General features: G+C 41.4%; 1 protein-coding gene across 2 annotated transcripts in view; it reads left to right on the forward strand.

Annotated features, from left to right (window-relative positions):
- The window catches only part of Creld (Cysteine rich with EGF like domains), a 270,526-nt gene that overhangs the window by 98,762 nt on the left and 156,619 nt on the right, over positions 1-15,145 (forward strand). For both annotated transcript variants that reach the window (XM_067139457.2, XM_067139458.2), the window contains one exon: positions 47-193. In XM_067139457.2, the coding sequence (XP_066995558.1) occupies positions 47-193 (147 nt within the window). The remainder of the gene's footprint in view (positions 1-46; positions 194-15,145) is intronic.

Here is a 15,145-nt window from a genome sequence, read left to right on the forward strand (position 1 = left end):
CATAGATTTTTGATTATAACAACTTGTAAATTTGTGTATTGTGCAGGGTATTGAAAGGACAGCTCGTGGGAATTTTGCTGGAGGTGACACTGCCTGGGAAGAGGAACGTTTAGGCAGCTACACGAGGAGTGAAATTCGCCTTGTGGAAATCCAAGAAAAATTATGCCTGGATGTTGACCGTGGTGAAGCACAGGTACGAAATTTTAACAATGTTCTGGCTGGCAGATTTACTGATTAAAGAGCATTTTTATTTTTCTCAATCTCGTAAGGTATTTTCTTTTGAGATTTACAGTAGAAGAGGAACTATTCATTTTTAGCTACTCTGTATATTGCTTACATATTTATATGTTCTTGTCTTCCATATCAGCCAGGTAGTCATAATCATTTAGCAGCATCTATGAAATAATGTTATTCAATTGGAGTCATAAAAAATGAATATAGAATACAGAAGCCATTATTGACATTTTCATTTCTTCATTAAATTCCCTTTTTGTACAGGGTTTTTTCAATTAAAACCTGACCGCTCGCATGCGGCTGAGCCAAGGCTGGCTTCCCCCATACCCACGGCATTCCCTCTTTCTGAAAATCGATATCTCAAGCACTTTGACCCCAAATGGGAACAACAAATATCGCTGAGAATGTCTGTGTTTCATGTGCTTTCAATGAATTCCAAATGATTCAGGCCTGAGCGGGGATACCAGGTGAAAATAAACACAGTGTGGCAATACTGCACTCTCAAAACAGCCATTATGTTGCTGTTGGCACCTGTTGAATTTCCTATTCAAATAATAATCAGTATAATATCTATGGATTATTGTAGGTTTTCTGTAAATATTGATTGTTAAAACAATAATTGCTACCGAGTGAGGTGGCCATGCGGTTAGGAGCACACAGCTGTTAGCTTGCATTTAGGAGATATTGAGTTCGAACCCCACTTCGGCAGCCCTGAAGATTGTATTCCGTGGTTTACCATTTTCACCCCAGTCTGTACCTTAATTAAGGTGACGGCCACTTCTTTTCCACTCCTAGCCCTTTCCTATCCCATTGTCGCTATAAGACCTGTCTAGGTGGATGTGATGTAAAGCAACTTGTAACAGTAATTGCAGCGTTCGTAATGATGTTAACCAGAGCTTTGTCCGACTTAGCAGAACTGGGAAACCTATTGCAAATTGAAATGATGACTTTTTAGCAGTAGTGATAAACTTATAAGCTTCCAGTTTTGTTTGAGACATTTAGTGCTATGATACATTCAACTTTAATGACGTTCGGATGATGCTTGTTGATGTTACGTAGTTTTAAAGTTGAGATTTGCCATAGAATGCCAAAAATCACATTCTTTTCATTCTTACTACAACAGCTGCAGAAATAAACATGGCAAAAGAAGTTGTATAGCACTGTGAAACACATAAAGCATAGAGTTGTAATTTGGTGCAATTAGCATTGAGATTTGTGCACCCATTAATTTTTTATAGAAGTTTAAAATTGAGTACCCATACTTTTGAATCAGACATTAGTAACTCTTGATATCAAGAGTGTGCTCATTGTTGTTTTTTAGGTTGATTGTACATTGCTTTTAGAAATCAAGGTTAATATTTCTTTGAGAATAGATAATCTGCAGAACAGTTAATCGAGGGATGGAGAATAGAGATTCTACTGTATACCATTACCTGGATAGTAATGTTATTAGAAAGCTCAAAATGTCTCTGAAGTGCAGCGAGACCGAGCTCGATAGCTGCAGTCGCTTAATTGCGGCCAGTATCCAGTATTCGGGAGATCGTGGGTTCGAAGCCCACTGTCGGCAGCCCTGAAGATGGTTTTCCGTGGTTTCCCATTTTCACACCAGGCAAATGCTGGGGCTGTACCTTAATTAAGGCCACGGCCGCTTCCTTCCCACTCCTAGCCCTCCCCTGTCCCATCGTCGCCATAAGACCTATCTGTGTCGGTGTGACGTTAAGCAAATAACAAAAAAAACAAAACAAAAAAAAAGTGCAGCGAGAATGGAGGCAGTAATATGGTGCTGAACTGCAAACACTCCCTAATCATTGCTTACATTTGGGATAAGTTTGAACAGATTGGGTCAGCGATGGATATGCATAAAGGAAGATCTGGCTGGCCTCGCATAGCTACATGTGAAGTGTCCTCTTTCCAAGTGTTAGATGCATTCACATGCTCACCATGTAAATAAGCAGTACAGTGCATACATGAAACAGTAGTGAGTAGGGCAAGTATAAGACATACCGTATTTACTCGCGTATTAGACCCCTTTTTTTCCCCCACTTTTACAGCCAAAAATAGTAAAGGGGGTCCAATATGCGATAACCTCAAAATTTTGTGGAGCGAACACATGACTTCTAGGCTATAAAGAGCTATAAATTGTATGTGTAATCATTCTATCCTATTATTTAAAAAAACATAGAATGTATTTAAGTTATACTGGCTATTTTTGTCGGAAAGCAGTATTTCTAAACGTAAAAAGACAATAAATGGTGAACACGACTTTTAGGCCTACGGTACATATAAAAGTCCGTTTTAGTTACTCACATCACGTCATTCGTTACATCTCATTAATTCCTTTGGTGAGGTTGACGTGAGGAAGGGCATGTTGTTGTTTGAGTCATCAGTCCATAGACTGATTTGATGCAGCGCTCCATTCCACCCTATCCTGTGCTAACCTTTTCATTTCTACGTAACTATTGCATCCTACATCTGCTCTAATCTGTTTGTCATATTCATACCTTGGTATACCTCTACCGTTCGTACCACCTACACTTCCTTCAAAAACCAACTGAACAAGTCCTGGGTGTCTTAAGATGTGTCCTATTATTCTATCTCTTCTTCTCGTCAAATTTAGCCAAATCGATCTCCTCTCACCAATTCGATTCAGTATCTCTTCATTCGTGATTCGATCTATCCATCTCACCTTCAGCATTCTTCTGTAACACCACATTTCAAAAGCTTCTATTCTCTTTCTTTCTGAGCTAGTTATCGTCCATGTTTCACTTCCATACAATGCCACGCTCCACACGAAAGTCTTCAAAAACATCTTTCAAATTCCGATATGAATGTTTGAAGTGAGCAAATTTCTTTTCTTAAGAAAGCTCTTCCTTGCTTGTGCTAGTCTGCATTTTATGTCCTCCTTACTTCTGCCATCATTAGTTATTTTACTACCCAAGTAACAATATTCATCTACTTCCTTTAAGACTTCGTTTCCTAATCTAATATTTCCTACATCACCTGCCTTCGTTCGACTGCACTCCATTACTTTTGTTTTGGACTTATTTATTTTCATCTTGTACTCCTTACCCAAGACTTCATCCATACCATTCAGCAGCTTCTCGAGATCTTCTGCAGTCTCAGATAAAATAACAATATCATCGGCAAATCTCAAGGTTTTGATTTCCTCTCCTTGGACTGTGATTCCCTTTCCAAATTTCTCTTTGATTTCCTTTACTGCCTGTTCTATGTAAACATTGAAAAGGAGAGGGGACAAACTGCAGCCTTGCCTCACTCCTTTCTGGATTGCTGCTTCTTTTTCAAAGCCCTCGATTCTTATCACTGCAGACTGATTTTTATACAGGTTTTAGATAATTCTTCGTTCTCGGTATCTGATCCCTATCATCTTCAGAATCGTAAATAGCTTGTTCCAATCAGCATTATCGAATGCCTTTTCTAGATCTACGAATGCCATGTATGTGGGCTTGTCCTTCTTGATTCGATCCTCTAAGATCAGACATAAAGTCAGGATTGCTTCACGTATTCCTACATTTCTTCTGAAGCCAAATTGATCTTCTCCCAACTCAGCTTCAACTTGTTTTTCCATTCTTCTGTAAATAATACGTGTTAAAATTTTGCAGGCATGAGATACTAAACTAATGGTGCGGTAGTTTTCACACCTGTCAGCACCGGCTTTCTTGGGAATAGGTATAACAACATTCTGCCGAAAATCGGATGGGACTTCTCCTGTCTCATACATCCTGCACACTAAATGAAATAACCTTACCATGCTGGTTTCTCCTAAGGCAGTCAGTAATTCAGAGGGAATATCATCAATTCCAGGTGCCTTGTTCCTATTTAGGTCACTCACAGCTCTGTCAAATTCAGACCTCAAAATTGGGTCTCCCATTTCATCAGCATCAACAGCCTCTTCATGTTCCAGAACCAAATTATCTACATCGTTACCTTGATACAACTGTTGGATATGCTCCTGCCATCTTTCTGCTTTGTCTTCTTTCCCTAGAAGTGGCTTTCCATCTGAGTTCTTAATATTCATGCACCTAGATTTCCTTTCTCCAAAGGTTTCCTTGATTTTCCTGTATGCAGCATCTACCTTTCCTAGGACCATACAACCTTCGACATCCTTGCACTTCTCATTCAGCCAGTCTTCGGTAACTACCTTGCACTTTCTATCCACTTGATTCTTTAATCGCCTGTATTCTTTTCTGCCCTCTTCATTTCTAGCATTCTTGTATTTTCGTCGTTCATCAATCAGGTCTAGTATCTCCTGAGTTATCCACTGATTCTTACTTGATCTTTTCTTCCTTCCTAACTTTTCTTCAGCAGCCCTACTGACTTCATTTTTCATGACTCTCCACACTTCCTCTATTGTGTTTCCTTCAGCCTTTTCATTTAGTCCTTGTGCAACATGTTCCTTGAAACAATCCCTTACACTCTTTTCTTTCAACTTGTCTAGATCCCATCTTTTTGCATTCTTTCCTTTCTTCAATTTCTTCAACTTCAGATGGCATTTCATGACCAACAAGTTGTGGTCAGAATCCACGTCTGCTCCTGGGAAAGTTTTGCAATCCAACACCTGGTTTCTGAATCTCTGCCTAATCATAATGAAGTCTATTTGATACCTTCCAGTGTCTCCAGGTCTCGTCCACGTATACAGCCGTCGTTTGTGGTGTTTGAACCAAGTATTGGCAAGGACTAAATTATGATCAGTGCAGAATTCAACCAGCTGACTTCCTCTTTCGTTCCTTTGTCCCAATCCAAATTCTCCTACTGTACTACCTTCTCTTCCTTGGCCTACCACTGCACTCCAGTCTCCCATCACAATTAGATTCTCGTCACCTTTTACATATTGTATTAAATCTTCTATCTCCTCATATATTCTTTCAATTTCTTCATCATCCGCTGAACTAGTAGGCATATAGACCTGCACTATTGTGGTGGGCATTGGTTTAGTGTCTATCTTGATGACAATAATTTTTTCACTATGCTGGTCGTAGTAGCTTATCCGCTGCCCTATTTTCTTATTCATTATTAAACCAACTCCTGCATTTCCCCTGTTTGATTTTGTGTTGATAATTCAGTAGTCGCCTGACCAAAAATCCTTTTCTTCCTGCCAACGTACTTCACTTACACCAACTACATCTAACTTTAGCCTATCCATCTCCCTTTTCAGATTCTCTAACCTACCACAATGATTCAAACTTCTAACATTCCACGCTCCGACTCGCAGAATGTTAGTATCCATCTTCCTGATGATCGCCCCCTCTTGTGTAGTCCCCACCCGGAGATCGGAATGGGGGACTAGTTTATCTCCGGAATATTTTACCCGGGAGGAAGCCATCATCAGTACATCATTCATACAGAGAGAGCTGCATGTCCTCGGGAGGTAGTTACGGCTATAGTTTCCCGTTGCTTTCAGCCGTGTAGCAGTATCAACACAGCTAAGCCATGTGGAGTATTAATACAAGGCCGTATCAGTCAATCATCTAGACTGGCGTTCTTGCAACTACCGAAAGGCTGCTACCCCCCTTTCGATGAACTATTCCTTAGTCTGGTCTCTCAACAGATACCCATCCGATATGGTTGTACCTGGGACTCGGCTATCTGCATCATTGGGACACGCAAGCCTCCCCACCGCGGCAAGGTCACATGGTTCGCAGAGGAGGGCATACGGCCGTAAAAACTCGCTACGAAGATTCGTCTCACTTCATACTCGACCTCGTAGCAAAAAAGGATAAGGGTATCGTCGTCATCATCATCATCATCATCATCATCATCATCATCATCATCATTTCCCTTTATCCAGCTGTAGCCGGGTAGGGGCAAATATGGTTCCTCTCCACTTTCTTCGGTCTTTCCACCACTCCTCTTCCAACACTGTGTCCCAGTCCAAGTTTCTTTCTATAATGCTGCGTTAGATGGTATCCTTCCATCTCAATCGTGGTCGTCCACGGCCTCTCCTTCCTTGAATTTGCATTTCCGTCACCTTTTTTGGCATTCTTTCGTCGCTCATTCGCTTTATGTGCCCAAACCATCTTAGTCGGCTCTTCTCTATTCTATCATTCATTTTTTCCACTCCAATTTCTTCCCGGATTTTCTCATTCCTTATCTTGTTTCTTCTACTCTTCTGTATCATACTCCTCAAGAATTTCATTTCGGCTGCCTGTATTCGACTCTCATCCTTCTTTGTCATTGTCCAAGTTTCTGCTCCGTAAGTTGTTATGGGTACGTAATACATCTTGTACATAGTATCCTTTGCTTCCATTGGCACATCTTTGTCCCATAACATATTTCTTACACTATGATAGAAACAACTTCCAGCTTGAATCCTTTTACTAATCTCAGCATCCAGTCGAGCATTCTCCATTAATTCACTCCCCAGGTATTTAAACGTTTCCACTACTTCCAGGGACTTGTCTGCAAGTCTAATCTGACCTTTCCCTTCTTTCTCCCCTCTAGTCATAACAAGAGTTTTACTCTTTTCTACACTTATTTTCAATCCACATTCTTCAATCTTCCCATTCACCACATTCAACTGTTCTTGAACCTTCCTGTCGTCTTCTCCCCAAATCACAATATCATCTGCAAATAACATCATGTTCATTTCTCTTCCTCCATATGCTGCTTTTGCCATTCTCATGATGTCATCCATTACTATTGTAAACAGGATTGGTGATAGAACACTTCCCTGTCTCAGCCCACTAGTTATTTTGAACCAACTTGTCCTGCCAACTTGTGTTTGCATGCAACTACAACATTCCTTATACAATGCCATGATCATTTTTATTAATCCCTGTCCAATTCCTTTTTGCACCAGACTGTCCCAAACTTTTGTCCTAGGGACACTGTCATATGCCTTTTCAATATCAATGAATGTCATCACCATATCATTCCCGTACTCCCAATGCTTTTCCATTAGTTGTCTCATAATGAAAATGGGCTCTATTGTTGACCTTCCACTTCTGAACCCAAACTGATTTTCCTGTATCTGCTTCTCAACCCTCAACCTTATTCTACTTTCCAGTATCCTTTCCATTATCTTAGCAACATGGGATATTAGAGTAATTCCCCTGTAGTTCTTCAAAACTTTCTTATCACCTTTCTTGAAAATTGGGATGATTATTCCTTTTTGCCAATCCTCAGGGACCTCCTTATTCTCCCAGACATTCCTGAGAATCTGATATGTCCACTGCAGGCCTACAGCTCCAGCTGCCTTTATCATCTCCACTGAAATTTCATCTATTCCAGCAGTTTTTCCATTTTTCATCTTTCTTACTGCCATTTCAATTTCATTCATTGTAATTTCTTTATCCATTTCTTCGTCAACTAATTGCCTTTCCTGGTCGTCCATTGAATGACTGTCATCCGTTCTTATGTTCGGCAGCTTCTGAAAATACTCTCTCCATCTATTTCTTATTTCTTCTGGCTTTGTTAAAATTATGCCACCTTCATCCTTCACAAATCTGGTGTTTACTTGATCTCTCTTTTTGTTTCTTAAGATACCATACAGTAATTTCTTGCTGCCCTGCGTATCATCTCTCAATGTCTGTGTGAATAAGGCCCAGCTTTTCCTCTTTTCTTCCTCCACTACTTTCTTGGCCAAATTTTTTGCCTCCACATATTTTCTTCTACTTTCTTCAGTCTTAGATGTTTTCCATGCTTTCCATGCCATTTTCTTTTCCTTCACTTTAATCTTTACCCTATCATTCCACCAGTGTGTTTCTTTTCTTTCACATTTCCTGATGTTCTACCACACACCTTTTCTGCACATCCAACCAGTGCTTCTTTAAATCTTTTCCATTCCTCTTCAACATTCCCCACCTCTGTCCTGGGTACCAAGGGTATTATTTCCCTTTGAAATTCTTCTTGTATACTTTTCTCTTTCAACTTCCATACTTTAATTCTTTTCTCTCTTCTTAATTGGGGTTTTTCAATCTTTCCAACTTCCAGTTTTCCTATCACAACTCTATGATCTCCACCAAAGGCTTCTTCAGGCATGGCTGTTACATCTACGAGGTTCTTCCGGTGTTCTTCCTCTATGATTATATAATCAATCATGGTCTTTGTCCGTCTGTCTCCCCAGCCATACCTTGTAATCTTCTGACTGTTCTTCTTCCTAAACCAGGTGTTTCCAACAATCATTGGATTCCTCATGCAAAAATCCACCAACAACTCACCTTCTGGATTTACATTTCCATATCCAAAGGGCCCTACAACATCTTCCTTTCCTTGTCTTTCCATTCCAACTTGTGCATTTAGATCTCCCATCAATAGCACTTCCTTATCTTCTATCTGTCTCTCCACTTCCTCTAAGAAGTCCTCTAGATGTTCATCTATGCAACCAGTTTGTGGGGCATACAACTGAAATAGATCTTTCACGCCATTTTCAAACTGGAGTCTCGTCATCATCATCCTATCGCTGACGTACTTTGTATATTCCAGATATTCTTGGATTTCTCTTCTAAGTATGATGGCCACTCCATTTTTTCCTTCAGGTCCTCCGCTGTAATACAGCCTGTATCCTTCTCTCAGAGGGATCTCCCCTGTACCCCTCTTCTTGGTCTCGCACAGTCCAAGTATGGCTATATCTTTTTCTATCATGAAGTCAACCAGTTCTTCTTTCTTTCCCGTCAGTGTCAGTACATTAACTGTTGCAATTTTGATGTAGTTTGGTGCTGGTTGCCCATTTTTCACAGTTCCCCCAGCACCTGAAGAGCTGCGCGTCGCTTTTAGCAGGGGACGCCCTAACCTTTTCCGAGGCACCATATTTGCTTTGTCCATATAGGCTATTGTTACGATGGGCTCGCCACGCCCAAAGGCATTTTATACCTATTGCCAGGTTCAAAATTAGGCCGCCCCTAACATGGAGACAGACGCCTTTCGTAGCCGCTCCTCTGGAGTACAGATGCTATGGGTATGCCCCTTCCGCCATCCCCGCCGTACCGAAGTCCACCTTCTCTGCCGTAGATGCCGTTGAGGTCTTCACTCGTAACCCTGAGCTGGGACCCATACCAGATGTTACACACCGGGTCAGTGTGCTCTGGGACTCACATAGGCAGGGGCGCCACTCCCTGGGTAGGGCTGCCTCCGAAGAGGGTCCCTACCTGCTACCTGCTACGTGTTATCATATAATTAAATATTGATACAAAAGAACTTAATGGCCAGTCATTTTTCTCTGTCATTTCAGCAGTAGGCCTACCATACAGTAAACCTGATCACTGCTTTCATCTGAATTATCGCCGTGCTCCGCCAACTTCCCTGCCCTGCTACCGGCGTGTCGGCAATTCAAGTGACGTCATCTTCACTGCCATCTCGTCAGTCGCGTCAGCTATGCTTCATTCTCTTTGAGCATCGAGAGCATACGAGGTCCCGTCTTTTTGAACCTTTTAAAAATAATTTTGTTTCCAACTATAGAGTCTAAATAGTGTGAATCTATTCCCAAATGGTTTCTGGAGATAGTCTATAATATTCGCAGTTGGTGTATATGTAGCAGAAGCCACTCGTTCCGAATAAAGCCGTGCTCAGACCGTGCTGTAGAAGGCATGCCAAACCATCAGCTGATAACTAGTGTATGTTACGAGTTGTACTTCCGAATGTAATACATAGTAACTGGAAACATTCTTTTGATAACTGCGGTAGTTGAAACACAGATCCTATTTTTAAGTAGCCTGCATTTCATGCTTGTTCTCTACATTTATCACATCTGGATTTATGTAAACAGCTGTCCATGCGATAAGACAGACCACATGGTTTAGGTTAGGTATATTATCGCCCTGAAAGTGCCAAAAGTTCCTCGACAGAAAGAATAAAAATAAATAACAGGAAAATATACCGCATTTATGGATATCTACAGGTGTGGCGGTAATGCGTTTTATTATCGTAATGTTTATATTCCTTACGTTCGTTGTCCCGTTTTTTATTATCGCATACCCTAGTATGTTTTGTTTGGCATCTCCGAAAATCGTTTAAAAGTACGTGGGGACATAAAATAATTATTATTTGTTAGGTACGTTGGCGAGTAAAACAATCGTTTTAATTGGATAGCTTTTGACACGTTTTAAACTTAATTCTCTCCAAATATATACCTATATTTGTTCCAGTTACGAGATATTCAACGACCACTTTGTTAATGATCTCGCCTGCTGTATAAATAGCAACAACCGTGAATATTTCTCAACTAAAGTAAACTCATTTCATCATCCCGAGGTGGTACAGCTCTTTTTAGACACACCCCCCAGTGGAGGGGAGTTACATGTACCGCTTTTACCGCATATCAACCTTCCTGCCATTCGTAAATCTCTGGTAGTACGATACTGGGAATCGAAGTCAGAGTCCTGAGAACAGCAACTAATTGTGCTAACCATTACGCTGACGGACATTATTAACTACAAAACACAGCCATATAGCATGACTGATGCATGCTTGCAATGCACTGGTCGGACGCGAAGCTAGGCCTATTCACCTATGTGTGCGACATCATCAGAGCTGCAGTAGACCTACGCTACGGAGGCGGACATTTCTTAACTACAAAACACAGATGTACCGCATGGATTCGACGCGTTTTTATTGCGTAGGTCGTACGGACGAAACTATTCACAAATTTGCGCGATGTCATCAGAGGTCTAATAAGACTTGTACCCACTTCGAAGAGAAATCGTTGTTGTTCTCTGACGAATTACGTTGGGGGGTCTTATATGCGAGATTTATTTTTTTCATTTTCTTCGTCTCGAAAAGCCAGGGGGCGGGGGGGTTCTAATACACGAGTAAATACAGTATTTCGGACAGAGCAAAATGTAAAGTTTACATTCCACAATGCTAATGTAGATTGAGTGAGGACAACCCAGACAGAAGAATTCATTTTTCTGAATGGTTCCTTGCACACGTGGAAAATGATGTGAATTTTGTTATTCAACAATATGGTGCCTCAGCCTACTTTGATAGAAATGTGTGTGCCTATTTTGATGGTGCTGTGCTGGCTCGATGGATAGGATGAAGAGGCCTGGTTGAGTACCCCCCTCCAACATTCACCTGATTTTTCTCATTTTTACTTGTGGGGACTCTCAAGAACGTAGTGTGCGGTATGAAGCCACACACACTAGCACAGCTGCGACATGATATTGTAACTGCTTGTGCTACCCTGGAAGATGTCATCATGTGTGTAGCCCATAATACTCAGAAGTGTTTGGAGGCTGATGGTTTGTAGTGTTAGCACAAACAAACTTTGTGTGTATTGTGAACTTTTCACTTCAGATTGTTATAATACTCATGATAATACTGTACAAGATATTTTCTATTGAAGTGTATAGGGTACATATTTTTGGGGCAGCCCAGTATACTGAGTGAGTTTACTGCATGGTACTGGCTGCATACCGGTAGATATAAGCTTGCTTTTGGCAGATGGATACAAACTCCACCATTGGCAGTCTTGAAAGTGTTTGCCGTGGTTTTCCATTTTCACACTAGGCTGTGCCTTAATTAGGGTCATGGCCACCTCCTTCCCTGTCGTAGTGAGCTGTTACTCTTTTTTTATAGTGGACAGGACAAATAATAGCTTATGTTAGGTTAAGTTTAAATTTTGTACGTGTGTGTATCGTTACAGCATCACAGGAGAGTGGATAGGTGCATTTTCATGAAACTTGGTATTTAAGTTTAAGATAAGGACAAGTAAGATCTTAGTTATAATTTGTTTTAAAAAATTCAGCCGAAGTGGGGGGGAGGGCTTTGAAACTTTATGTATATCTTTTATTTTAGGTTTTACAGGAAACTTACTCAATACAAAAAAAAAATTATAAATTAATTACAATTTTTTTGTTTTATGCCTTTCTCCAATAGAGTGGAAAGAGAGGGAAATATCAGTGCTGGCTGTTTGAAAGTTTAAATCCAAGAGCCGATAACTAACTCGGTTTGGAATTGCTATGGAAATCATCCTGGCAAAGTTAAAGGCTTTTTTTATCTGTCTCTAGTCTATTTTTGAATACTAACCTGATACTTGGTTTTTATGCTGGATGAGAGAGATCAAATTAATGGAAAAAAGATGAAACTGGGGAGGGCCACAGAGAGCCAAGAAACAAGTATCTTATGTCACAACAAGCCACTGATAGCCAGGTGTTCACCTATCTATGCCTCAGAATCACAGGAGCAACTTGAGGGGTGGAGAAATATGTGATCTTGCACATGCTAAATAATTGTCCCATGAACAACCGGTATGCAGGTAGTCTTCAATAAAATTGGATATTGAAAGAACTGATCAGTATTGTTTTTTAAATGTTACTTATGCATACGTGTTTCACCCTATTTGAAAGACTTCTGCAGTGTGTTAGTGATTTGGAATCAACCCCATAAATAATTCAGTGTTATCTATACATTGACAAAGTTCCAATCACCTTCATAAAATACTGTACTGTGAGAAGTTATTGAAATTAAAATTCTTTATATCAAAATAAAATTAAAAATAGGTAATTGAAGGACCTATTTACCTTTTTACAAGTTGCGTTACGTCCCACTGGTCCAGCTATGCGGTGTAGGGAGCAATGCGTCCGCCTATCACCCGGCAGCCTCGGGTTTGATTCCCGGCCAGCTCAGGGGTTTTTAATTGTGAATGATTAATATCCCTGGCCTGGGGACTGGGTGTTTGTGGCGTCCTTAATGTTCCTTTCCTTACATTCAACACTTTACACTTCCGCCATTTCCAAATACACACAGGTTCACAACATATGGTGCAAAGTAGGGGCAAGAGATCTTCTTAGTTCGACGCCCCAAATAAATAGCATTTTTTATTTTTTAAAAAATACGTCACACTGACACAGATAGGTCATATGGCGACGACGGGACAGGAAAGGGCTAGGAGTGGGAAGGAAGCGGCTGTGGCTATAATTAAGGTACAGCCCCTGCATTTGGCTGTTGTGAAAGTGGGAAACCGTGGAAAACCATCTTCAGGACTGCCGACAGTGGGGTTCGAACCCACTACCTCCCAAATGCAAGCTCACAGCTGTGTGCCCCTAACTGCACAGCTAACTTGCTCGGTAGTACAATTCTAAACTACACCTAGGCATATCTTAATTACAAATTAATACGGATAACAGGTTAACTGTTACAATAGAAATGTAGTTAAAATAAACACTTGGATTTTCTTCCTACTACACCATAATAAAAATAAAAACTGCCCCTAAGTGCTGTAATATCAAAAGTAAAAGGGAAGTTATCTTAAATAACAATTCGGTAACTTTTCTTGAAAGTATGCCAGAGACTTGAACTATAAATATCGAAATATAGGAATCCGTTTTACTTGACTGTTTGTCAGTGGTGGAACACGGTAAGTTGCTGCTCTCCATCTGTTTCCTAGATGTATATTCCACTCCTGTTCATTTTCTTACTGGACACTGATGCAGAATTACTTCACGAGGTAACGAGTAGTCTATGAATCGGTTTCATTACTCTAATTTATTTCAGGATGACCTACTAAAAGCACACACACATATTTAAACACAAACAATTCTAACCAGTTATGAATGGCCACACTAATTACTAGTCTATTTACAAATATCTCTTCTGTACGCACACCCGGGACTCCCGGCCGGTTGCTACCTGGGAACGTCTATAATCCTTACTTTCACTTTCCCAAAGTTCAGTCACCTCTGCTTTCGTAGACAGCTGGATTTGAACACTGGCTATACAACACACGACGACTGTTCGATGGTTCGACTCCAATTATGGTCCAGTTCTTCACACAGCCCTATGCAGTGAACAACTAAACAGCCCAACAGTATTCAACAGCAGGACGATACTCACAACAGCAAACATTAACACATGTCCATTTATCCTCGCGTTCACGATAGTACGTTTCCTCCCTGGCTCACGGCGATCCTCAGTTCACAAAGTTACATGAACACACAGTACAGTCTTTTGTTCTGTCGCCTGCACCTACACACTGGTCTCTCTGACACCACAACAACAGTTCCTCGTTCAGATCTTGGTAGAACACTGGCGACAGCCAACACCTCTCTTGCCCTCAGCCCAGCCACCGAACCCCAACTCGCTGAGTCTCACACTGACTCCCCCATGGAGTCCAACTCTGACTGACTGTCCGCGGCTTGCCTCCTTTTTTTATAGCTCGCGTGATTTGATCTGGAAATTTCACGATGTCACTACAGGCAGAACATTCCCGTTGAATCTCCAAGGAACTCGCAGGTAAGCTGGCCACCGAGAGAACAATACACGGAAAGGCCGGCCCCAGCCCACAGGCCGGTTGGGAGATTTTAGGTCGTCTTGAGTCACCAGCCCCTTCCTGGAAGTACCAAAAGGGGCTACCACGGGGCTGGCACGTAACATTGCCCCTATTCGAGAGCTGATCGTCCCAGAACTCGCCGTCTTCTGGACAAGGTCTACAGGACAGCGTGTCGACCTGCGGAACATGCTTTATCTCGCGTGGACCCTCGTCTACATTTCTAGTTCCGTCACCCATCTTCCTCTGGCCGTCCACTGTCTTCTTCTGGTCGTCATCCATCTTCTGTCTTCTCCTGGCCATCTTCATCTGTTCTTCTATAGGGCGCCCGTCGGTCTAGATGTACCACCTTCATCTTGCACCTTGGCCTCCGTCATATTCAATAGCTGGCGTCATTTATTCCTCTCAGAACGTGATAAAGGTGTTTTCATAGTCTCTGGAGCTTGAAAGAAAAGCATTTCTTCCTTACAGAATCATATAGCCATCCTAGGTCACCCTTGTGATTTCCCATGATGTCCTCTCGTTGGTCGTGCCACACCTTCACTCGGTCGCTCTCTATGCTCAAACTCTTCTTGATAGCAGCTCTTACCTCCTCCGGTCTCCTTGTCAGGTCCAGGTAGTAACTATCCGTTGGGGTAGGATCGTCCTCAGGCTGGCCGAACCGCAAATCCACCGGAAGTTGCAACCCTC

The sequence above is a fragment of the Anabrus simplex genome, chromosome 2, assembly GCF_040414725.1.
Source record: "Anabrus simplex isolate iqAnaSimp1 chromosome 2, ASM4041472v1, whole genome shotgun sequence".
Lineage (NCBI taxonomy): Eukaryota > Metazoa > Arthropoda > Insecta > Orthoptera > Tettigoniidae > Anabrus > Anabrus simplex.